Raw genomic sequence first — 23,847 nt, forward strand, 5'->3', positions numbered from 1 at the left:
GTCCCTATGGTGAAGAAAGTCTCTTCTTGCCCTATGGGCAGTGTGGTGGCGCAGAAGACAACATCCCAAAGACAACGCTGTACTTCCCCCATCTCTCATCTGAGGCCACTGACGTGTTTGTAACAGAAAATACCATCGATGTTCCCATCTGCTAGGTACCTGCTGTGCTCTTCTCATGGGTGGCTGCGCTTCAGTGGAGCATAAAAGCATCTCTCTCCTTCCCCGGCGCAACGTGCAAGGCTTCACGTAAGATGCTTTGAGATCCTCAGCTGGCAGGTGGCAGGAACGATTAGTCCGATTATCTGCCATAGCGCCCTGACCACCCAAAACGACCCGCACGCTCCCCGAGTCAAATGGCAATGAGTGTTAGAAGGTGCGTTACAAACAGATGGGTGTTATGGGGTCCCTCAGGAGGAAGGTTGGGGGTGACTGGTGGAATCATCAAATGAAAGATCAAGACAACCGTCAGCAGACATACATATATAATATGTACAGTGGCCATAGATGCATTTGCACCATGAAGGAAATTATCAAAGTTTAGACAGTGGAAAATGATCAAATTCCAGATTTTTTTTGTGCCAGGTGTCCCTGTCTAACTTGCTATTAAAAAGAGCAGGAAATGTCCAACTGTGGGTTAAATGAAGTGCTGCAGCTCTCAGATGTGGTATTATTTCTTCACTCCGTTTCAGACAAGAAATGCAGAAGTATTCTCATATTTTGCACTACGTGCTGTGGGCAGAAAATTATCTCAGTAGTGTTTGGTTTGGTTTGTACCTTTTCTCTCACTCTCTTCAGCTTTTCTAATAGAGCCACCAGTATCAAAATACAGAGCTGAAGTACAAGCCTGAATTTAGTAAGCAGAAAATCCCAAGCCTCTCTGTAGGGATTACACGGTTCAGGCTCAGCAGACTGAGATAAGGCTGTGCAAGGAAAGCCCTGAACCTACCTAAACACTCTCCATGTGGTTTTCAGTCCGTGGTCTGTGGATTTTTACAAGTCTGTGGAGTACTGTTAAGATATCTCCAAAATGCATCTAAGAAAATTAAGCCCATTACCACTAAGCTTAAATTTACTTCTGTAAGAAAACTGCTGGGGGGTGCACAAGTTGTTAAGAAGTTGAAAACCATCACTCCGGTTACAAAATCGGACTGCCAGTGAGTCTACACAGTGACTCGATTCAAAATATTTACTCCCGAAATTCAAGGGATGTAGTGGTGTGAGAAAAGGAACTAACACAGGAGGCTGCATGCTGGTAAAAACCAGCTGACCCATACAGAGCGTGAAAGGACTCCCTGATATTCCAGCTACGGGCACCTACAAACACTACACAGTACAGCCTCTGTACTGATTACTGGCTTACACAAGAGGCAAAGGACGAACTTGGAAAAGACAGGGAGATGAAGATGACAGCATCACCATCACCTGTTTTTCCCTTTGCTGATGTTCCTGCTCACTAAAATTCAGATGCTGGCTAGAACTGGGCTTTTGAAAAAACTGAAATTATTAGTAGACTCTGCCAAAAGAAAAGTGTGTTCCCTGCATTGCTGTTACAAGGACTGGGCTGCTTGCAATTCAAATAATTTCGAAAGAAAAGGAAAAAAGTCAGAGCACTGGATGTTGGTGCTGCTAACCCCTCTGGTGTCATCCTGGGTGGGGAAAGCAGAAAGTCCACTCAGCAGTGTGTACGTGAGGCTCCCGCCCTGGGGATGGAGACGGGGCCGTTTCAGAACATGCACATCGGTTGGGTTGGTTGGTCTAAGCCTCAACAAGTCATCTGGGAGGTGCTACAATATTGTGGCTCCGGCAGCATCCATGCTCCTGGGGTCCTTCAGGCCAATGATGAAACTATTGGTTCTCCTGGCCCCATGAACGAGGGAGACCACTTTGACTTTATCCACTTGATGGCCCCTGGCTACAAGAAATGCAATATCTTCTTCAGGAAACTCACCTGTAGGGATTTTAAAAGAGGAGTTTGTAACTGAAACCACTGTTGCCTTTGATGCAAAGCTTTGTTCTAACCCTGTTGGGATCTGCAGCGTGAAGAAAACTGCCTGCAGCCTCTCCAGAAGGTGTCCCAGCTCGGGCGAGCCCAGCAGCCAGGGAGGACCAGCACTCACCGCTCCGAGGAGCAGTCTTTCAGCTCGCAGCAGCAAAGGCTGTTCAGAGCTGGGCAGCGCTCTGTGTGGTGGGGGAAATGAGAGGATCCAGAAGACCATTTAAAGATGTGGAAAGATCCTCCTCTTTGGAAAAATGGGAAAATACGTTGTTGGCACCTATTGTAGTTACTCTTCTCACAGAACGTGAGGCAGTCCTTGCTCTTAAGAGCTTAGTTACAAATAATAGTATTAACAGTTATTAGTCAAAACAAGATGCAAGGCAGCTCAAAACAAGTCGCCAAATGACAAACTTTGTGACAAGCCTTCCATCCTTCCCTTCTCATATTTCTTAGTCGTCCAGCCATCTACCTTAGGTTGCTTGCTCTTCTGCTTTTGTTTATTTGAGGGTTTTTTAACTTGTTTATGAACAGAAGTGCCTGAGGGTACAAAGCTGGGGATACAGCTGGACAAACTGAGCAGGCACACAGAAACCTCACAGTTATTTAAGGTATATACATTGCAGATGTGTCTTAACATATATCTTGTTGATGACAAATGTCCAAACCCACAAATTAGGACCTTTCGAGGTTCTTGCATTCTAGTTTCCAAGTCTGCAGGTCACACTCGACAGACATTTTTAGATTTTCCTCTGAGATGGGAAGGCCCAGCAACTTCAGCTAATTTTGTGAAATGAGAACCAAATTTCACTTATCGTTCACTCTGGTAAGGCATAAGGCTTTGTGAAAAACACCAAATAGACCAAGACTGGTAACAACAAGGAGAAGAGCTGGCAGTACAGTCTCTAGCAGCACTGATGCCGCATTGCAGCACTGTCAAGGTACAAGCCTTGCCATAAGACACGTCTTCTCCCCAGCTGGTGGAGTTAAGGGACATGGACTGGAAAGTGAAAGAATATCATTTATGGCAGTGGTAATAAGGTGTAGGAAGATCTGCTAGCTTTCAGGACCTGTCTGGGTGGAGCTGTGGTTGCAACCTTGTTTATTTTGGCATCATTTAAGGGCAGGACAAGGCTGCTACCAGGAGGTGAGCTGGAACAGAGAGGGTTGGGGAGAAGCACCTGAAAGAGTTTGGACAGGTGGTGTTGGTGAGGCCAGGGAGCATTCCCAAGACAAGAGGGAAAGGGCATGGCTCAGCAAGGGCTCCAAGCTTTGAAGAAGCTAGCTTGCTGCTTTTTGGCTTCCCCAAAACCCTCCACACCCACTGGGGACCCTAGAACACGGTGAGCTGTGCACTGGGCTGTCGCACTTCCACAGCAGTGTGCTGAGAAAACCCTGCTCCTTTTCTAAACCCGCTAGATTTGTAGGCTGCCCCACACCCAGTGTCCATACTCACTGTCAACCTGCAAGGTGTTGGACTGAAGCTGTGGGTGCAGCCGGCCAAGTGACAAACTTTCACTCAGATTCTTGTTAAATGTTAAAACATTCACCAAAACCTGCAAGAGAATGAAAGAGCCTCAATAATAAAATAAAGTAATGAGAACAGGAGAAGCCAACTTCCCGAGCACCCCACTAATTGGTGGATCCAACTTCTGCAGATGGAGCAGGCAAAGAAGATTTTGAACCGTTTACCAAACTACATGAACTAATGCAGAGTTCTGCACATACAAAGAGGCCCTTGAAATATGGCCTGTACGTTGTTGGTGGAAAAGCAGTACCTTTTCAGGATTGCATGAGCTTTTTGTCACATAGTTCCTGCTAAATTAGGAGAGTTGTGCATCTGAAACATGATGTAATCACTAAATACGTGTTTGTTACAGCCAAAAGCTCAGCACGTGACTTCTCCAAACAAAGCATTAGGAAGCAATGGTCGGCTTTAGTTTTGCTTTGAATAATGCCTTCCAACAGGTAAGGAAAATGGGAGCCGTTCTTGTGGTGCCTTTCTTTTTAGCAATCCATCGCTACCGTGCATGCAATCAAGCTGTTGGCAAGTACTTCACCTCATTACGAATCACACATTAGGAGGAGCTGCCCAATTTATAGCAAGTGCTGAGCAGGAAGGAATCCAGTCGGGAATGCACTAAAAAGGAACTTTTCACAGGGAAAAGGGCTAAAGGGCTCCTAGTCTCCTGCTATTCTCTGAATACAAAATGCTCCTTTTTTTCCCTAATGATCCTTAAGACAAGCTTTGAAGAGGTATTAAAATGACACAAAGCCATTATATATTTTTCCAAGATGCTTTTCCTCTATAATTATGAGCAGTGCCACCAGGAAAGGTGCAAGAGAAGTAAACCAGTAGCTCTTAGAGATTTGAAAAACCAAATGCGTGGAACTAGTGACATCAAAGACTGAACTGGTAATCCTGTGGCCCCCCAGTTTCAACACAGCTTGGAACAGTAGGAAGGGAAAGCCTGTCCTGCAGGAGGGGTCTCTGCTCAGCATTGAGCTCAACAGCTGCTCTGAGAGGTGGGTGCCCGGACACAGCACTGACCTGAACGATGCTGCTCAAGGCTTTGTCCCCATTGTTAGCTCCCAGACATAGGTACGTCCCGCACAGCCCCTCGGACGGCCTCACGATGGTGGGCAACAGGAAAGACAGGGGCCGTTTCCGAGGCTGAATGAGATTTTGCTGCAGTTGAAGAAAAGACACACCAAAAAATTTCAACGAGCTGACTAAAGCTTTGCTGGTGCTCAGGTTACTCTTTATGCTGCAGCCAGCAATTGCACTTGTGTAGTTTCACAAGGCTGACACCCTCACTGCTATGACAGTGTGCTCTGATGTTGACTGGATCTGTCCCGTTTCACACCGTGGCGCTCTCTTACAGAAGCTGTACGGAGCCATTCACCCACTTCTAAAGCAGCAACCCAGCAAAGTGGAATGGTTTTACAATACATGGCAAGAAGAAACAAGGCAGCACTGGAAGCCAGCAGTACTGGTCTATAGCTGTTTCTTTCTAAGACTTGAAGATTACTTTCTGCTCTCTGTTACTTTTAAACCTCCAGAGCAGTGGAGAGTCCTTAATTCAAGTCCACAGAGGATGGTTGCTTTAAAGTGCACCTGGACTGGAGGGAAAATACACAGCTGAGATGGGCAGTCTCGTTTCATAAAACTGCATTATAAGAACTCATATGCATGAAGCCTTCTGTTTACCCTGTTTCAGTGGCTCATATAATGAAAAAATAGGAGCTTTCTACAGACTGTTGTCTTACAGTTATTAATAAGGCATTAAATAGCCTCCCTGTTGTGGAGATGAGAATAAAATTGAAAAAAATGGTACCGACAGTTCCAATAAAGAATTTGTCATGTCATTCATTACCGGCCTGGGAATGGAGTGGTTCATTGTTTTATTTTGCCAGGAGAAGTCCAACATCTGGCTGTTCAGGAGGACTCCAGAGGGTGTTATTATTCCACTGCCAAAGGGACGATTCAAAGAACTGAAAAGAAACACGAAGAAATCTTGTCAAAATCCTCCCAGAGATTTTTGTACACCTCAAGACTTTCAGGGCTCAGATTTGCTGTCCCATCTTGGCTTGACAGAGACTCTTTGGTAGTTCTTTAGTGCTGGTTAGATGTGAGCAGTGAAAGTCTCCAGGTACTTTGGAGCAGTAACCACGTGGGCGACAGCAGCTCTGTCCCTCCCTGTGTTTAAGAATTACCCTCTAGGTGATGGATCTGTCTTCACGTCCCCATCAGTCCTCAAATTTGGCCATCACTTCTTCTCCAGGGAGCAGATTTAGGCCAATCCAGACATGTTTCACTGTGAGAGAGCTGTAGGATTGCACAGGGCAGAGCAGCACCAGCTCACACATCTCCACCCTGTCTTCCCTATTTCTCCTGTGGCAGGACTGACTGGGACAGAGCAGCACAGCTGCTCCACGTCTAGTCCCACCCTGTCCGGCTGAACCTGCTTTCTTCTCCCCGTTCCCACTCTCTGATCACATTATGGAGGGAAGAAGCAAATCCTTTACCTCACAACCGCAACAATGAAGTCATCGGGGCCCATGACAAGGACCTGACTAGCAGCAGGTCCGCTTTCCACAGAGAAGTGAGGCACACGGAGATCAGATGAGAAGGACTGGGAGTCATTAATCAGCTGGCGCAGGGAATTGGCTTCTGATTTACTTCAGCAACGAGGGAGGGAAAGAGGAAAGCAAGCCATGAGCCTAGGAAGCCGAACGTCTCTTGGTCTCTCTGTGGGGGTGTATCTTGCACAGCTACTGACAGTGTCTCCCTGAGGGGGCTGGCACTGAGGACAGGAAGCTCCTGCGGTTCACCCAATGGAAGGAGACAAGACGGCTCAGTCCACACAGACAGGCCACACCACGGACCTCCCAGGCTCTGTCTACAGTGGTAAACTCACCCCCAATGGACAAGGGGTGACACCGCCCAGCTGAATGCCAGTCCTCCAGGAGGAGGGCAAGTCAGGTCTGGCTCTGGCCACCAACCGTGGCTAAACCTGGCTCTGAGGTGGGAGGTTGGGCTGAAACCCCAGGCCTGGCCTCTCCCGCACGTCTGGGTGTACTGCAAAGGCACCGAGCCTGATGGTGGGGAAGGGAGAGCCAGGAACTGCACGTGTGGTCATGACCATGTGGATGGCCATTTGTCCGACCTGCTGAGAAGGAATATTCAGAGGGGTGAGAAAGTGGGAGGAACCCTCAAGATCAAGCTGGCTCCAGGAAATCTCTGTGTGAGGACATGCCATGACCCATCCCCGGAGCCCCATGGTATTAGCAGCTGAGATCGTTGTGGATGAGTGAGCCCTAGGAGGACACTCGAGGACTGACCTTTCCTCAGTAAAACAGAGGTAGAAAAGCCTCAGGTTTCTCTGTGCACTGAAAAGAGTGCATCCAGGAACAACATCCAAACCACATATCCTGCAACTGCCACCGTGCCTGTCAGCCTCAGACCTACCTCATCATGTCTTCTGCAGTGCGAGTGATGGACACATCATCAGATGGGTCTCCCAGGTTGCTAGTTAGACTCAGGGCTATTTTTAATGTCTAAATTGGAAATGAAAGAAAGGAAGGGAGGGAAGGAAGGGAGGGAGGGAGGGGGGGAGGAAGGAAGGGAGGGAGAGAGGAAGGAAGGGAGGGAGGGAGGGAGGGAGGGAGGAAGAAAGAAAGGAAGGAAGGAAGAAAGAAAGAAAAGAAAGAAAAGAAAGAAAATAAAAACATTTAGGTGGCCCTGGAAATATAACTTGATACTCCAAACAGGAAGAGGTATGTGATCTCCTGGCATGTTGGCTAAGGCCTATGAAGAAAAACATCTAAAAGCCTGGTCCTGGGAACACCTCAGTGCAAAGGGCTGCCACATGTGGGTATGGGGACTGAGCGGCACCAGTTTGGCTGGGCAAACTGTGTGCTGGGGGAGCCAAGCATATCCAGCAGCATTTGTACAAGGTGGAACATGCGTGGCAGGAGCTGACCAGCTGGCTCAGCCCAGCTCAGTGGTTCAGCTGCATTGCCAGCTGGCAGACAGGGTCACCAGCATGCCACTTATTTTCTATTTCCATTCCTGAGTGGTCACCACAGCAGAGATCATACTGAACCCCAGTGGGACAGGGGGTCCTGGGCTTGCCATTGCCTCTGAACAGCAGCTCCATGGCACAGCACCATTGCTGAGCAGAAACGAGCTGTTCTGCTCACCAGCAGCTCCTCATGTTCTTAGTTGTAAGTAATACAAAGTGTTTGAACAGAAAGTGTTAGTCCCAGCACACTTAAGGGAAGGAAGATGTAAAAAAAGGAAAGGATCTGGTTTCTCATATATGCAGAATCCTGCCTAAGCCTGCAGTCCGTGAAAAATGGAAAGATGCAATTTCAAAAGACACAGTTTATCCAGCCTTGGTTTTACAGTGCATAGCCAGAGGATGGCCACAAGAAGAAATGTGCTCTTCAATCAAGGCAGTTCGTGCCTGGCAGAAATGCACTAGATTTTCAGCTTGCACGTCACGTCATTCTCATTCGAGACAGTACATTACCCTGCAGGTAGCCAAACAAATGTGACTTCTGTTTTGATATACGCCACACATCAACAACTTCTCCTGAAGGGTCATCATTTATTTTCTGATGTACAGTGTAGAACATGATTAACTTCTGGAGAAGGTGGCATTTCCATGAAACAGCCTCCTGGACCACCATACCATATGGAGGATGTACAAGAGGCTTGGTGGCCAAGGAAGAGCTCCACTGAAATAAGCAGACCACGTCCACCCCACAGGGACAGGTTAAAGGCATCTCGGTCATGGCTGTCCCAGGGCTGGACACTGAATCTCAGTCATGTGTTCAGCAGTGTGATCCCAAGTAATCAGGGTTACACATCTTCTGAAGTGACTGCCCTTTATCTGGAGGTTGCTGTTCCTCAGCTCAGACATGATAACCGATGGGTGAAACTCTTGGCCCGGCGCAAATGCAGAGCAAATAGATTCATCTAAAGATTTCTGAAAAGAGCTCAAAAATAACTTAGGTGAGTCAAACTTCTCTGCCTCTGCACAGGCCTAGCAGCATGTAACACCTCCAGCTGTCACATTTTTGCTGAGTGGCAATAACTTCCAAGTGCCCACTGTCCTGTCTGCTACAAGGATGTGGTTACATCCTTGCTTAAAACTCCCAACTTGTAAAACCCAGCTGTGGATCTGTTAAGCATCTAAGAACATAACTGCTTACAGAGCAGAAAACGGAGCACTTGCTTGACTTCCTGGGAAGCTGCAATGTTTTGGTAGGGCTGACAGCCCTAAATATTGCAAAAGTCATGATCTGGACCACTGAGATCATGAGGTGGGCTAAAATGTAAAGATTTAAAAAAATATATAAAGTGTTGGCTCAGTTTTCCTTGTCGTTGTCACGTATAGGTGTTTGCTTGCAGCATCACATTGCTGACTCTCCTTGTAGTGCCCCAGCAGTGCTCTGCTATGGCCAGGGCCGTTGCAGCATAAGAGGTGAAGGAAATAGACGGGACCACCCTCAGCTGCTGTGGGGTCATTCTGAAGAGATGATTGCACACAAGAGATGGGTGAAAGCCACAGTTTGTTCTGAAAAAGGTCTGCCTAAGCAAGGAAGAGCTCAGCTGAGCAGGAGTGTCCAGCATCCGCACCTACCTGAGGCAGCAGCACAGCTCAGATTTACACCTTAGCAGTCTATTTGCTCATGCTCCTCTGGGAATTACCTACAAACATTTTTGTACAACCAAGGAATAAATTAGTTACTCTCGAGCAGCAGAAGAAATTCAGCCAAATGTTGAACCTCCTCTTACCTCTGCCATCCAGTGCAAGATATTCCCCCTGGACACTTGACTTGTGATGTTAAAGCCCTCAAGGATGTTCAGTGCTGTGATCAGTGCAGGACCTGCATGTGGAGGTGGGGGACTGAAAACCAGATGACCTGTGCAGGGAAGAAGAGAGGAGTGAAGCTGCGATTGTCAGATACTGTCTGGTTATAATACTTTGCCACAAGCTAGCGTCCTTGAGGACAGGGTTTGAGAGGAAACAACATGATTTGAAAAGGATTTCCCCAAACATTCCTGTTTTGGGAATCTTTCCCAAATCTTTCTGTTTCTTTATGATGGATGAAGGAAGCCCAAATAGGGATGCTTTTTTTACATCTGACATTCAGTTCTTGTTGGTTGGATGGTTGGTTTCTGGACTGCAGTATGGAAGAACAGAGATAAAATGGGTTTGCAACAATTACAGCTATAAGGAGAGTAAATACAGGGATTTCTAGAAAAGAATGACTTTCTAGAAAGTTCTTGCATAAAGCAAGTTTTCCTCCCTTGTAGATCACCTTTGGGAACTGTCTTCAGAGGCAGGCGCTAGCCTATGGTCCGGCTTGTATCTAGACATTGCATCAATATGTGATCAAGTTGCATCTTTACACTCTAAAATCATCAAAATACTGTCAGTCACTATCAAGGAAAACCCAGGCCCATTTCAGTGCTGAAAACTTCCTGAACTGCCACTGTTGGTAGGCAATAGCAGGAAACTCCCTGGAGGGCTTTTCTGCAGCTTTGAGGGCACAGCTTTGACTTCAACTCTTGTTAAATACGGTCGCCACCTCTTGCCAGGTGAAGCAAACTTTTACCTGGAGTTGCATGGCAGTGGGCCAGGTGTTTACCTCGATAGACTGTGTGGATGGGACTCTCGACCGTGACACTGTAGTTGCTGAAGTCTTCTTCCACCAAGACTCCTCCATAGCTGTGGACCTGCGTAGGAGAGCGAAGCAGAGCACACTGAGAAAGCTGGGTCAAGGCTTTCTGTGTTCCTCATGCTGGCCCAGGCAAACAGACATCACACTGTCAAACAAATACCATTGGGATTCCCGAGCCAAGCGCCAGGTACCTCAGGATGCCCTGAAAAACTCTGCTTTCCTGGCCTTGGTGGCCTGGCTCATCATTCACCACCGCTGGAAGGCTCTGCAGCTCACCTCCATAAGCTCACCCACCCCATGGCTGCTCTGAAGCCATTCTGCCTATCAGTGAGGATGGGGACTGGCACTGCCTCACAGCCGTTTCTCCCCTGGGTGGCAAGCACGGGTATGTTAAAGGTTATGAACCCTTTGAATACTGCCAGGATAAAAGGTATTTATAGATCCAGGAAAGAAGGTACCTGGTTGTAGCAGGTCACCATCACTAGAGATCTTTAGCATATAATTCTCACCCTGTTTTTAATTATTTCAGGTGATAGTGGGTCTGCTGTACCCTTGGTCTTTCTGTAAGACTCTCTTAGAGGTACAATTTACTGGGCTGGGTAATTTTCATGAACACAGTAAAGATGGGTAATTCCCTCCACTGCAGGTCTTCTGTGGTTGAGTCATGATGGACATGAGGTAGGACCATCATAGCTGCACTCTGCTGATCTTAAAATCCCCTGAAGTAGGTAATACTCTCGGTCAGCATACAGGTGCTACTGTGCTCATGAGCCAACTCTTTCCGTCTACCCAGGAGAAGCCCCACAACCTGGCGAGAGGTTCTGCTCCGGTGAACTGCTGCTATGAGTCCTCTGGATTCCCATTCAAAAATGGGCAAGAACAAGTAACCCGTGCATGCTCTGATTTCCAAACTAGTCAGCTAAGTTGGCAAGAAAACTCACTCTCTGGCAGAAATGGATGAATCACTGGAGCAGGAAAGCTAATGTTGTGGGGGGTAGCATGTCAAACCACTCCAAAGCTGCAAAAGCTCTATCCCCTACTTGGGATCCCTGTCCCCTTCCCAAAGCAGTCCCAGAGAACAGGCCAGGTTGCACCCAATGGCTGAGGTGAGCAGGCAGGTCCCTGTGCCAGGAGCTGGCTCCCTGGAGCTAGGCCAGCGGAAAGCCCGGGCGAAGCAGTGGGGAGAGGGGCAGGAGGAGCCTGATGGCACAGAAATGGGAGAAGCCCTGGTCAGCCACACACTGCAGACACCATCTCAAATTCCCCAGAGGGAACATTTTGCACCTGTGCCTTCCCACCAGGGAAAGGAAACAAAGGGTAGTGTGTTTTGTAGCTTTACTTGATCTCACCACATTGATGCCTTCCCTTTGCTGGAACAATAAACACTGTGGGAATCCAGCACTGTGCTCTGCTCTGCAACCAGAGCTGGAGTTCTGCACTTGGTCCTGGAGCTTGCCAGGGTCTTTGGTATTGCAACCCTGGGCCTTGCTCCTCCATAGTGAGTTTGTGCTTCCCTGTGGCAGCCCTCAGGTCAAGGGAACAGGGTGATAAAGCAGGGTTTAGCTGTGGAGACGCACCACAAGCTTGGGACTTTTCCTGTTCCTCATTCTCCACCTCTGCTGTGGTCCAGGTGAACCATAGGAGAAGATCTCCAAACACAGAGCTCGCAAATGTCTAAGGCTTGAGCTGAATGAACCCATTCCAGATTACTGACGACATGTTGAAGGTGCATCACTTGAACCATGGTGACAGGGAAAAATGGTGCCACCAACCACTCTGACTACAGCTACACAGGTATAAAAGTTGCTTTGTTTTTTTTTACCAGAACAATTACTTTGTTTGTTCTTGCTACTTTTCCAGAGTACCTCTAACAGCAGGAGTTAAACTAGGGGTCCCTAAGTGGGACCAAGCCTGTCTGATCCTCTCCTCACAACGATCACAGTTTTATTTTTAAACCATCTTCCTGGAGTCTGTATCTTACAGTCCCATTAACAACAATAATTTGCTTGTCAACAGTGGGGCACCTCTCATTATGGGGAAAATGTCACTAGTACTAACAGCCCAGAGCGGGTCTTGAAATTCAGATTTATTTTTCCTTTGAAAAAACAGTCTATCCTGGTTATAGAGGAAATGGAGGTTTCACTTCTACAGGCTGTGGAAGTGACCTGTTGTCACTTACACCACTGCAGTGACAGGGACAGGAAAGAAAAAGGAGGCTCCACACATTTGTCCCCATCACTGTGCTGAGACTTGGCTATGGCTCATCTCCAGGTTGCCACCTTAAGCAGGTGACGTGGCTGGTGGCACCCCCAGCCTGGGCTGTGCTGTGTGGTCTGGGGCAGACAGGGACAGATAGGGCTCACCTCAGAGATGATCTCCTGGGTCAAGTTTCCACTGTAGAAAGCTGAGACCCCTTCTGCCCCCACCAGCTCCAGGACAGCCGCAAGGTCCAGGCGCCTGACGAACATGCCAGGCAGCAAGGGCTGGCCATCCGGCAGGAAGATCTCCCGAAATTTGTCAGAGTAGTTCAGGTCTTTCAGTTCACTTACGGCTTTGGCTGTGGGCGAGAAGGGGAAGGACATCCAGAAAAGCCAGCGTGCAGGAACGTGCAGGGGACCTGGAGTCACTGTGCGCCTGACGGGGATGTTGGGAGACTTAGAACAGTTTGGGTTAGAAGAGACCTTCAAGATCATCGAGTCCAACCTTTGTCCTTGCTCTACCAACACCCCTAAACCATGTCCCTAAGTACAACACCTACCCATCTCTTAAACACCTCCAGGGATGGTGACTCCACCACCTCCCCGGCCAGGCTGTTCCAATGCCTGACAACCCTTTCAGTAAAGAAATTCTTCTTAATCTCCAGCCTGAACCTCCCCTGGTGCAGCTTGAGGCCATTTCCCCTTGTACCGTCGCTTGTTACTAGGGAGAACAGACCGACCCCCGCCTCGCTACAACCTCCTTTCACGTAGCTGTAGAGAGCGATAAGGTGTCCCCTCAGCCTCCTCTTCTTGAGGCTGAACAGCCCCAGAGCCCTCAGCCGTTCCTCATGAGAGACATGCTCCAAGTCCTTTCCTAGCTTGGTAGCCCGCCTCTGGACCCCCTCCAGCGCCTCAGTGTCCTTCTTGTAGAGACGGGCCCAAAACTGGACACAGCACTTGAGGTGCGGCCTCACCAGTGCCCAGTACAGGGGCACAATCACATCCTTGCTCCTGCTGACAGCACCATTCCTGACACAGGCCAGGATGCTGTTGGCCTTCTTGGCCACCTGGGCACACTGCTGGCTCATGTTCAGCCGGCTGTCAATCAACACCCCCAGGTCCCTCTTTGCCCGGCAGCTCTCCAGCCACCCCTCCCCGAGCCTGGAGCTGCTGGGGGTTGTTGTGGCTGAAGTGCAGGACCTGGCACTTGGCCTTGTTGAAGCTCATCCAGTTGGCCTTGGCTCAGCAATCCAGCCTGTCCAGATCCCTCTGTAGAGCTTCCCTGCGCTCAAGCAGATGGACACTTCCACCCAGCTTGGTGTCACCTGCAGACTTACTGAGGGTGCACTCCATCCCCTCGTCCAAATCGTTGATAAAGATGTGAAACAGGAGTGGCCCCAGTACTGAGCCCTGGGGGACACCGCTCATGACCAGCTGTCAGCTGGACTTAACTCCATTGACCACAACTCTCTGGGCTCGGCCGTCCAACCAGTTTCTCACCCAGCAAAGCGTACGCCGCTCCAAGCCAAGAGCAGACAGTTTCTCTAGGAGAACACTGTGGGGAACAGCGCCAAATGCCTCGCTAAAGTCGAGGGAGATGACATCCACAGCCTTTCCCTCATCCAACGAGCGGGTCACCCTGTCATAGAGAGCGATCAGGTTTGTTAAACAGGACCGGCCTTTCATAAACTCGTGCTGACTGGGCCTGATCACCTGGTTGTCCTGCCTGTGCTGCATAATGGAACTCAGGATGATCTGCTCCATCAGCTTCCCTGGCACTGAAGTCAAACTGACAGGCCTGTAATTTCCTGGATCATCCTTCCGTCCCTTCTTATATATGGGTGTTATATTGGCTGACTTCCAATCTGCTGGGACCTCCCCAGTCAGCCAGGACTGCTGATAAATGATGGACAGTGGCTTGGTGAGCACCCCTGCCAGTTCTCTCAGCACTCTAGGTTGTCCCCCATCCAGCCCCACAGATTTATGCACGTCAATGTGGAGCAGCCGGTCACTGACCTTCTCCTCCTGGACTCGGGGGGACACATTTTGTTCCTGGCCCCTGTCTCTTGCCTTCAGGACTGACTTTCCCCAGTACAAGTGTTCCTATTACTAAAGACTGAGGCAAAGAAGGCATTAAGCACCTCAGCCTTATCCTCTTCTCTTATTACCATATTACCTCCTGGATGTAGTAGAGAATGGAGGCTCTCCCTGGTCTTTCTTTTGTTGTTAATGTATTTATAGAAACTTTTCTTGTTGCCCTTTACCTCCAAAGCCAGATTAACTTCTAGCTGGGCTTTGGACCTTCTAATTGCCTCCCTGCATAACCTAACAACATTCTTGTACTTATTATGAGTGGTCTGCCCCTTCTTCCAGAGGCCATAGACTCGCCTTTTTTCCCTGATTTTTAAGCCAAATCTCCCTATTCAGCCAGGCTGGTCTTCTTTGTCACTGGGCCATCTTACAGCACATGGGGATGGCCTGTTCTTGTGCCTAAAACTTGCTAGACTTGCTACTGCCTCTTGCTCTAGTTCAAAACTAGAGAGAGGCTAGATCATGCATTCACTAGAGCTGGGAAGGAAACCCAAAGAAACCCCAGCACCCTTCCCTGACTGGCCCTGGGCAGCCGCCCAGCATGGGCTGCTCTGACCTGTCCCTGACCAGCCCTGGGAAAGGGCTTGTTTTGCTGCCACCGCACTCTCCCCTCGCAGACCGTAGCTCACGCGTTGCTCAGCTCCCAACACCATCCATCTCCAGGTCCAGAGAGCCTTAATTTCACATGAATAACCATCTACATCCCCGGCTGCCTCGAACCCAAAGTGCAGTGGCCAGTGTGCTCCTCCATGCTGAGCAGACACCCTTGGCTACCCATCAGGTACTCACCCAAATCATGTGTGACATTAAACCCATCCTGGGCGACACTGGCCACGAGGCCCAGCAGCTCGGACCACAGGAGTCTGCCAAAGGAGAAAGGACAAAGAGAAATGTGCTTTGGAGGGGTGCAGGGTGGTGGGGAGCAAGCGCAGGCCTTGGTTCTGTGGTCAGGGGGCTCCTGAAAGACCAGGCTGTTGGGCTAGTGGTGGTCAAAAGGAGCACTGAGCTTTCAGTGGGTTGTTTCTTTTTATCAGGACCATCTCAGTGCTCCATGATGGGCAGCAGAGTGTCAGTGCAAGGACAGAGGAAGGGGCATCTCTGGAGCAAAATATCAAGCCAGGCTCCAGCCTTGAGCAAGTCATTCAGACCCCTCTCTCCCTGTCCCAACAGGCCATCAAGGACAGCTATGCTTCTTAGGGTCCAGCTAAAGAGAGAATGAAAATACACAGACATGCATGAAAATGTTCTGTGCCTATTGCTAAGAGAATGTTTATTGTCCCTCGTTAGCCAAAATTTCACTTTGCAGAAAACCTGACCAAGCTGAATTCTTTCTTTCGTTAAATGAAGTACCAAAAAATGAGCATATTTTTCAAAACGAGACTCCAAGTACCCCTTAGCTAGTGGTTTTGACTGGTGGCTGAGAACATGGTCTGATGGCGAGGGCTCATGTGCTCCCAGCTCCCCCGCGGGGACCCCAGGGCACAGCCTGCCTGTGCCAGCCTCGTGTCTTACCTCCCGTGTAACTGGTGCGCCTGGTGCATTCCTTGTATCATGCCTGGCACCCCCACGAGCAGACCTGGCTGTAAAATAGGGAGGACAAAAAGGAATAGTAGTCTCCTTCCCATGAGGACATGGGACATGGTCCCCAACTGCAAGTCAAGGAGATGCAATCCATGTTCACATGGGAAGTGTCTGCATGGTCTTTAGGAGAGGAGAAGAGGTCTGAAGCAATACACTAAATTAGGGAATAAATTTTTTTTGAAGGAAAGAGGCAAATTCAATCCTGGTCTCAACCCAGTTTGGTCAGGAGAAATAACTCAGCAGAGTGACACAGGATTGTGCTCCTTCCTGGGGCTCCTGTTCTCCCGGCTCCCCACTGCCAGAGGGACATGGCTCTTTACTCCCCAAGCCCTGCAGGCTCCAGGCATTTTGGAGCTGCCAAAGAAGTATTTTCCCTGGACTTCCCATGTTGTAGGGCCTGTGATCTCCCATGGTGGGAAAGGCCTCCTGTCACCTCTCTGGGCATCTCCTCCCCCTTGGCCCAAGAGCTGCAGGCAGAGGAGAGACAGAGACATCAGCCAGCTGTAGCCTTGGAGGGGTCGGCTGTGGGACACTGGTCCTCACCTTGGTGTCCTTCTGCAGGTCCTGCTCCAGTGGCACATCCAGGGGAGCCACCTCGCGGAAGTCGATCACCCAGCTCCTGTTCTTCCGGATGTCATGGACCAGCATCACCCCACCCCTGCAGCGAGATGGGCGTCACGGCACGGCACCAGCTGTCCCTGCAACAGCCGCTGCCGTAAAGCCAAAATGAAAATGTGGGTGCCACTGGGGCCAGGGCCAGTCCCGGCATGACAGGGCCATCGTGGCAGGTCACCAGCCTCAGAAGTGACCCAGGGCTGGCCAGCAGTGCAGGGGAACAGTGCTGCGCTTCCCCAGAGAGCAGTTCAGGTCAACCAAGCCAGGGCCGGTGTGGGATGCAGGCAGTCCCCATGCTGAGCCTGCAGTGAGGCTTGGTCAGGCCCTGCCAGCCTGGCCAGAGGGCCACTGGCTCTGTTCCACTGCCAGGCTGGGACTAACTGGGATTTTCTTTCTAATCCGAACAGTTTTGCAACGAAACAGGGGTTTTGCTTACAACGGCAATCAGCGTCACAGCCCGGAGAAGCTATCAGGTGGCAGCGTTTTATGTAACCTTCCTGAGACCTCCCGCAGAGCTGAGAGCACTGGCTCACGTGGATGCCACCCTGGGGACCGGCTCATGTGGATGCCACGCTGGGGACGAGGGCTGGGAGGAGGCCACCCCTCGCTGCCATGCCTCTCCTGGCTGCTGCCCGGAGCCAGGCTCAGACCTTAGTCTCCTGTTGCAGGAGCAGAGCTTATGGAGGGAAGCACTCAACCTCTGAAAGCGTTGGGACCGAGCCCAGGGCGTTGCACGCTCCTGGCACACTCACAGAGGGGCTCGGCAGCCTGTGGTCACTTTTTCAACCCTCTTGAGCCTGAGGCTTGGACTTTCCTGGCAGCCAGTATGGCAGACACAACTTTTCCCTCCCTGGGGGTCTCTGTCTCTCAGCATCATCTCGGTGCAGACATGGACACATCCACCACCAGAAGTCAGAGACCTGGTACCATGCACTGAGACTCGGGCTACCATGAAGGCTCGTCTCAGCTGGTGGGAAAAACCACCTGCTTGAGGACAACCACAGATGACAGCACAGGGATGGGTGATCAACACTTACCCACCGATCCCCGACGTGTGTGGGTTGACGACTCCGGCGCAGAGGGCCGAGGCGATGGCTGCATCTACCGAGGAGCCCTGCTTGTTGAGCACCTCTATGCCCAGCGCTGTGCAGCGGGCAGCGTCCGTGACCACAGCGCCACGGTGAAAGATCTGCCAGAAGAGGAGAGCGGTTGTGCCTGAGGAGGGGTGCTGGGGCTGCCCAGATCTTCACCCAGCTCTGTGGGACCTGAAGGCTGAGGCCAGTGCCAAGGCTGCGGTTGATCAGGTGCCTCCAAATGTGGTGGGAGTAATACATCCCTTGGCACGTCCCTGCACCAGGGCACCTGTGGCCACTCTGCATGTCGCTGTGGCCATCAGCTCAGCCGGCTTTCAACAGCAGACATGCTAATCTGCTGGGCTACATCTCACCCTCACAGCCCCAGAGCAGGGTCAGACTAATCCTCAAGAACAATGGGCGACAGTGTGCTGTCACTGCGCTGCGGCAACGCGGTCCCTGGAAATGGGAATATAGCAGCAAAGAATGCAGCATCCCCCCCAGGGGGATGAATGTTGTCATCCTTCCCCGGTGCCAGCAGTGCTAATGCAGTCACAGGACGTTTCAAAAGGTTCATTTTAACCCTATGCTACAAATTGCAGCATCTCAGCATGTGCCAGAGTGGCCTTGGGAAGTGCGAAGACGGAAGGGCCATGGCGGGCTGGCAGGCAGGACTGGCCCCCCCAGCGGTGCCACGCAAGGGGCTGCGTTGCACAGCCTCCCTCCGGCGCCGCGCCCCAGCCAGCCGCGGGGCCAAGCCACTCCACTCCCAGTGGCTGTGCTTGGCATGCCAGTGAGAGAGCAATGCAGTTCAAAAAAGCAAATCCCTTTCATGTGGACTTGCAGGCAGCTCTGCCCTGCCAGGCGGCAGATGAAGATGATGATGATGGCTACTGGCTGCCCCTTGGCCCTTCTCAGGCTGCAATACTTGGCAGGAGATGTTCTGCAGGAAGGTATGACCCCATGGCTGTGCTCCTTTGCTCTGCAATTTAGCACTGGTCTGTTGGACAGATTAGCAGGAGGTTCAGCTCTGTTTTCAGCCCTGCTTGGTCCTGGACAGATCCTTCCAGGAGTGATCCTGGGCACACAGATCCATAAAACTTTCTCCAAATGGAGATGTACGAAAGATGCCTACTGCTTAATTGAGGATTGCTTTCTGAAAGCATTCACAGCTGGCTCAAACCACAGCTGGGGACACAGCAGCAGGGCTGCCCATTTCCCCCCAGCAGCACCCCCACGCCTGCCCGACACAGCCACCCACACCCCAGCCGCGGGGCAGGCGCTGAGAGCCCAGCTCACCTCTCTGAGCACAACCCCCAGCCGTGGGAAAAAGGTTCGAGACAATTTGGGGTGGAATCGTAGAGGGAGCACCCAGGTTCTCACTGACACCAGCCAGCAGTCACCAGCACGTACCCTGCTAAACTGCTGGCAAGGAGGAAAGTTCTCCTACTTTCGGAGCTAAAGCCTGACTGCAAAGCCACCATTTCATCTTACCTGAGGGTCCCCAAAATAGATCTGCATGATCAGGGCCACTGTGACCCCTGTGGCGAAGGTCAGACAGGCGGTGATGATGACGGTCAGCCCATCCTGCCGGCAGCTGCAGTCTCCAGAAAAAGGGTCCTTGCTGGTCTCCTGGAGAGGGGACACGTCCTGGCTTCCCATCTCTGATGAGGACGAGGGTAGGCGCTGGAGCCGCGCAGACTTCAGGAAGGAGTCTGGGTCTTTGTGGGCAGCGGGGAGGAAACAAGTGTTAGTTATTGAGCAACACGGGGCTCTTATTGCAGTGTTTACCCAGCCCTAACACCGTGCCCCTTCCAGCAAGGCTATTATCTTCCCTGTTGATCCCCGCTCTCGAGAGACTTCCTGGCTCAGATGCTGCTTTAGGTCATTTTACTGATCCCTTCCTTTAGCTCTAGTTATTCCAAACTGACTTCCCTGGAGATTAAGAGGGGCCAAAAAACCTGAATTTTGCTCCATTTCAGTCCATTCATCAGTCTTCAGTGATGGGCCCACAGCTACTGCTCCGTTTGGAGGGGTTCTGAACACAGCACTGACCTGCAAACAGGTCTCTGAAATGCAGCAGGACTGAAGAAGAGGAAATTAAGATATTAAAAAATCCAGCAGCCTTATTTGAAGCTATGCTTCAGCTAAAGCACCTGAGCAAAACAGAAGCGAAGCGAAACACGTGGCCTGGGCACAGGAAATGCCTCTACAGAAGCGTGGCAAAGTGAGGGCAAAGAGGAGCAAACCTGCAAACCAGAGGGCCTCGGTGCGTCCACCCGCTCGGACGGCAGGAAAGGCTCTGCTTTCATTTCTTGCTTCCTCCGGCTGATGAGGCCCTCCGTGGAATCCAGCCGCTCGCTGAACGCCCAGCTCCGAGGTGGCAAATGCAATGGGGCAGGGTTTTGCTGGGCAATCGCCAGACAGCAAACAACACTCAGCAGGATGAAAAAGTCCCTTTTGCTCTGAAAAATGTCTTGAATCTCTGCTTGTGTCACAGCTGCTGCCTTTGCGGCAGAGAGGACGCCGGCTGAGCGTGCCCTGCCTGTGTACGGGCGCTGCCCGGGCACACAGAGCTGCTGGTGCAGCCGTGGGAACATGCTGGTCCCTGCTGGGCACCAAACGGCTCAGGGCATCATCCAGGGCTCCTGGATGAATTGGGGGGAGGGGGCTGCGAAGAGCCAGCAGGGACTGCAGTGCCCTGCACATCCACGATGGGACGGAGCACCGAGTGGAAAAGACAAGATGAGAAGCTTGTCCCTCCACATAGGGGATGTTTCCCAGGTTTGGGGTAAGGGAGAAGGAAGCAAGGAGGAAACCCCGAGTCCCCATCACCCCACCATGCCTCTCCTTCTGCTCTGGCAGGCAGCATCTCCCTGGGGACTGCCAGCCTTGTCCTTGCCATGATACTCAAAAGACCTCCTGGGTGCAGCTTTCCTGGGGCCAGGCAGGGAGTTCGTTTCAATTTCAGTGATGCCGCAACCAGGAGCAAACCCTCTGCAGCCAGGGAATCCCCTCAGAGTGAATTTAATCTCATTCATGCTTCGACGATTTAGGAGGGTGACTGGGAAAGGCTCAGCTTTCCCAGCCTGCGCCTCTGGGCACACACAGAGCCCCTCACCCCACGTCTGGTGGGAGCAAGCTGGGTCTGCAGCGTGTGGGCAGCGTGGGAGGCCTGGCGGGGGGGTGGGCGATAGGCTGGGGTACCTCCAGCGGGGGCCATGACTGGCCTGGCTGGGGATGCCATTGGGGAGGGAATGTCACACACAGCTCCTGGCACCCCGCAATGGGGCACCAGCCCCACCAGTGGGGAAACAGTGAGGAGTGAGCTGGGCTCCTCCACCCAAGCCCTCCATGATGGTGTCCCTCTGCTCTGCTCCTGTAGCACTGGCAACAGGCCAGGCCAGCACAAGGGGACATGAACATCCAAGGAGCCACCGCGGGAAAAGACAGGCCATGGCTCTCCAGGGCGGCCTCTCCCACCCACACAGAAGTCCCTTTGTTCTCTGCCACAGACAACCCACACAGCCTTGGGCAAGTCACTTAGTCTCTGTGACACTGGTGCTGCATGGGAACAGCAGGGCCATGGTTTGGGGACAGGAGCGGCTGGAAGGGGGCAGCTAGGAGCACAGAGGGCAAGGAGCAGCCTGTGAGGCCAATGCACAGGTGCTCGTCCCACCACCAACGTCCACGCTTGAAAGAGAAGCCACCAAACCCTACTCGGAGGGCCCCACGTGGGGGCCGTGAAGGAGACGTGGCTCCATGGGGGAACCAGCGCTTTGGGGAACAAGGGCCACCTCAGCCCTGGGGCCACTGCAGAGGGGACAGCAGTGACTGGAGCCGCTCGCGGGCTCTGGCAGGCACTGCAATGTGGGACCTTTGGAGGGTCTGTCCCCAGCACCACCAGCCCAACAGGGGGCCTCCTCCTTTTGATGAGATCTTCTGGGCGGCAGAAATCAAAGGTGTGGTCCGGCAGGTAACGTGGCACGGAGGAGCACAACCGGCTTTTGCAACACGCACGCAGTGTCGGATGTTTCCATGCGGCAGGGGAGCAGCAGCTCCTCCAGCCACCCCACGCGCGGGCACCCAGGGAGACTTGAGACGCCGCACCCGGCGGGGTGCCGGCACAGCCAAAACTGCACCAAGCTCTGCTCGTGCTCCGCGTGCGAAACGAGAGGCCTCGTGCTTTTGGAAGAGCCATTCCTGCCAACCTGCACGCGCCGCCTTTGTCCTGACAGCGCAGGACGGCACGGGATGAGAAGGGGCAATGGGAGCTTCACCCAGCACTCACAGCAGGACCAGGCAGAGGACAAGGGGCAAACATGAGTGTCGGGGTTTGGGGGTCGATGGGGCAGAGGCCCCCCTGCAGGCTATGAAGCAGCCCCGGGTGTGAAGGGCAATGTTGCTTGGAGAAACGTGACATGGGGGAGAAAAACTGTTTCTCTGAACTATGGAGAAAGAAGCAACCCATTAAAAACAGGCAAAGGGTTTTCCCAAGGCTCAAGGACCACCTGACTTTATTCCAGCCACGCACCTGCAGGAGGGATCGCTAGCTCCGTGCCAAACCCCTGGGATCTCTGGCTACCTTCTGTGCCCGCGGCTCCCGGCACGTCCCCGCAACGTAAACGAGGGGCCGGGGAACACGAGGCCGCGGAAGCCCGGCGAGCCCCCGCTCCCTGCCTGGGGGGGCCAGGGAGAGGGAACCCCTCGGCCCGGCCGCGGCCGAGCAGCGCCGGGGAGGGCGGTTTGGAGAGCGAGCGGGGGCGCCGGCCTGAGGGGCCCCCTGGGCCTGGCGGGCTCGGGGCCGCGGGCGGAGCGGGGGCCCGAGGGGGGCCGGGGGTCGGCGGGGGCCGGGGACATGCGGGGCCGCGGGCGGGCTCGGCCGCCGCCCCTCACCCGTGTCCTGCTCGCCCAGGAACGCGTCCTCCTCCTTCCGGGCGCGGAGGCCGCCCTCGGCCGCGCCGCCCGCCTCCTCCTCGGGCAGCCGTGGGAAGCTGGTGATGCTCATGTAGTCCACGGGCGAGCCGGCGGCCAGGGCCCGCTGCCGGCCTCCCCCCGCCTCCGCCGGCACCGGCACCGCCATCGCCGCCGCCGCCGCCGCCGGAAGGGGCCGAGCCGGGCCGGGCCCGGCGGGGAGGCCTCGCGGCTCCTCCCCGCGGCGGGGCCCTGGCGGGGAGCGGCCGGTGGCGGGGGCTGCAGGCCGGGGGCTGCACAGGGCGGAGGCCGGGGCCAGCCCGGAGGCCGGGGCCAGCCCGGGTGCGCAGCCCGGGGCTCGCTCTCCTCCGCGGCGCCCGGCGGAGCCTGTCCCGGTTGCGGGCGCTCGCCCCCAGCCCTAGCGCTGGAGCGGGGCAGCCGGGTGCGGGGGGCCCGGGGGGATCGGGCGCAGCGTGGCTCGGGGCGGAGGAGAAGGGCTGCGCTGGTCTGGGCTCCAGCCGGGTGAAGCTCTGCGGGTCTGAGCTCCCCCTTCGCCCCCTAGTTAGAGCCGAGGGGTGGATCGGCCCTGGCCCCCTCAGACTGTTGCAGAAATCACCAGATTTAGGATTTTAGGATACTGCTTGGAAGTCCCCTTACTTTTCCCATCTTGATTTGAATATCAAGAATTCTGATTAGTGAATATTAGTAGGAGAGACTAATGATTATTTTGGGAAAGTAAGTCTCAAATGGAATAAATGATCAAATATAAAATAAAATCTGTATTGCCAATGCTGCTAAAACACCTCTATAAAGTCCAGACCTAAGGTATTCATTAACCAATAATCTCTTAGTGGTTACAAACAAGGACAGTATGCTGTAGTCCAAGATGTCTGCAAGACAGGATTTATGATGGTACCCATTGTGTATAATCTTTGAATCATGACCAAAGCAGGTACGAGCCAAGAGCCTGCGAGCCAAGGACATGTTCCTTGACCAAACATGGTCAATTCGAGGAGTGGTCGAGACCTCCGACTCACGGACCACCTACCCAAATTACACCCCCTACTCACAAGGGAACAATAGAAGACTGCGACAGAGGCTGCGCACTAATTTACATCAGAAGCGAGAGAAGAAGAACCAATCATCGAGAGGATGAAATTGAATAGGTATTGTATGAGCTAAA

At 52.5% G+C, this 23,847-nt stretch overlaps 1 protein-coding gene across 1 annotated transcript; it reads right to left on the reverse strand.

Annotated features, from left to right (window-relative positions):
• Positions 1-1,784: 1,784 nt before the first annotated feature.
• Positions 1,785-22,833, reverse strand: GGT7 (gamma-glutamyltransferase 7). The gene is made up of 15 exons (XM_086474763.1): positions 22,647-22,833; positions 19,245-19,471; positions 17,715-17,866; positions 16,606-16,720; positions 15,994-16,061; positions 15,271-15,344; positions 12,556-12,749; positions 10,160-10,247; positions 9,303-9,430; positions 6,966-7,054; positions 6,023-6,175; positions 5,371-5,488; positions 4,545-4,682; positions 3,450-3,549; positions 1,785-1,948 (listed from the first exon to the last, which is right to left on the reverse strand). The coding sequence occupies exons 1-15, from the start codon at positions 22,831-22,833 to the stop codon at positions 1,785-1,787; spliced, it is 1,995 nt and encodes a 664-aa protein (XP_086330889.1).
• Between the last annotated feature and the right edge of the window lie 1,014 nt (positions 22,834-23,847).

This window comes from Leptosomus discolor, chromosome 17 (assembly GCF_034619465.1).
Source record: "Leptosomus discolor isolate bLepDis1 chromosome 17, bLepDis1.hap2, whole genome shotgun sequence".
Lineage (NCBI taxonomy): Eukaryota > Metazoa > Chordata > Aves > Leptosomiformes > Leptosomidae > Leptosomus > Leptosomus discolor.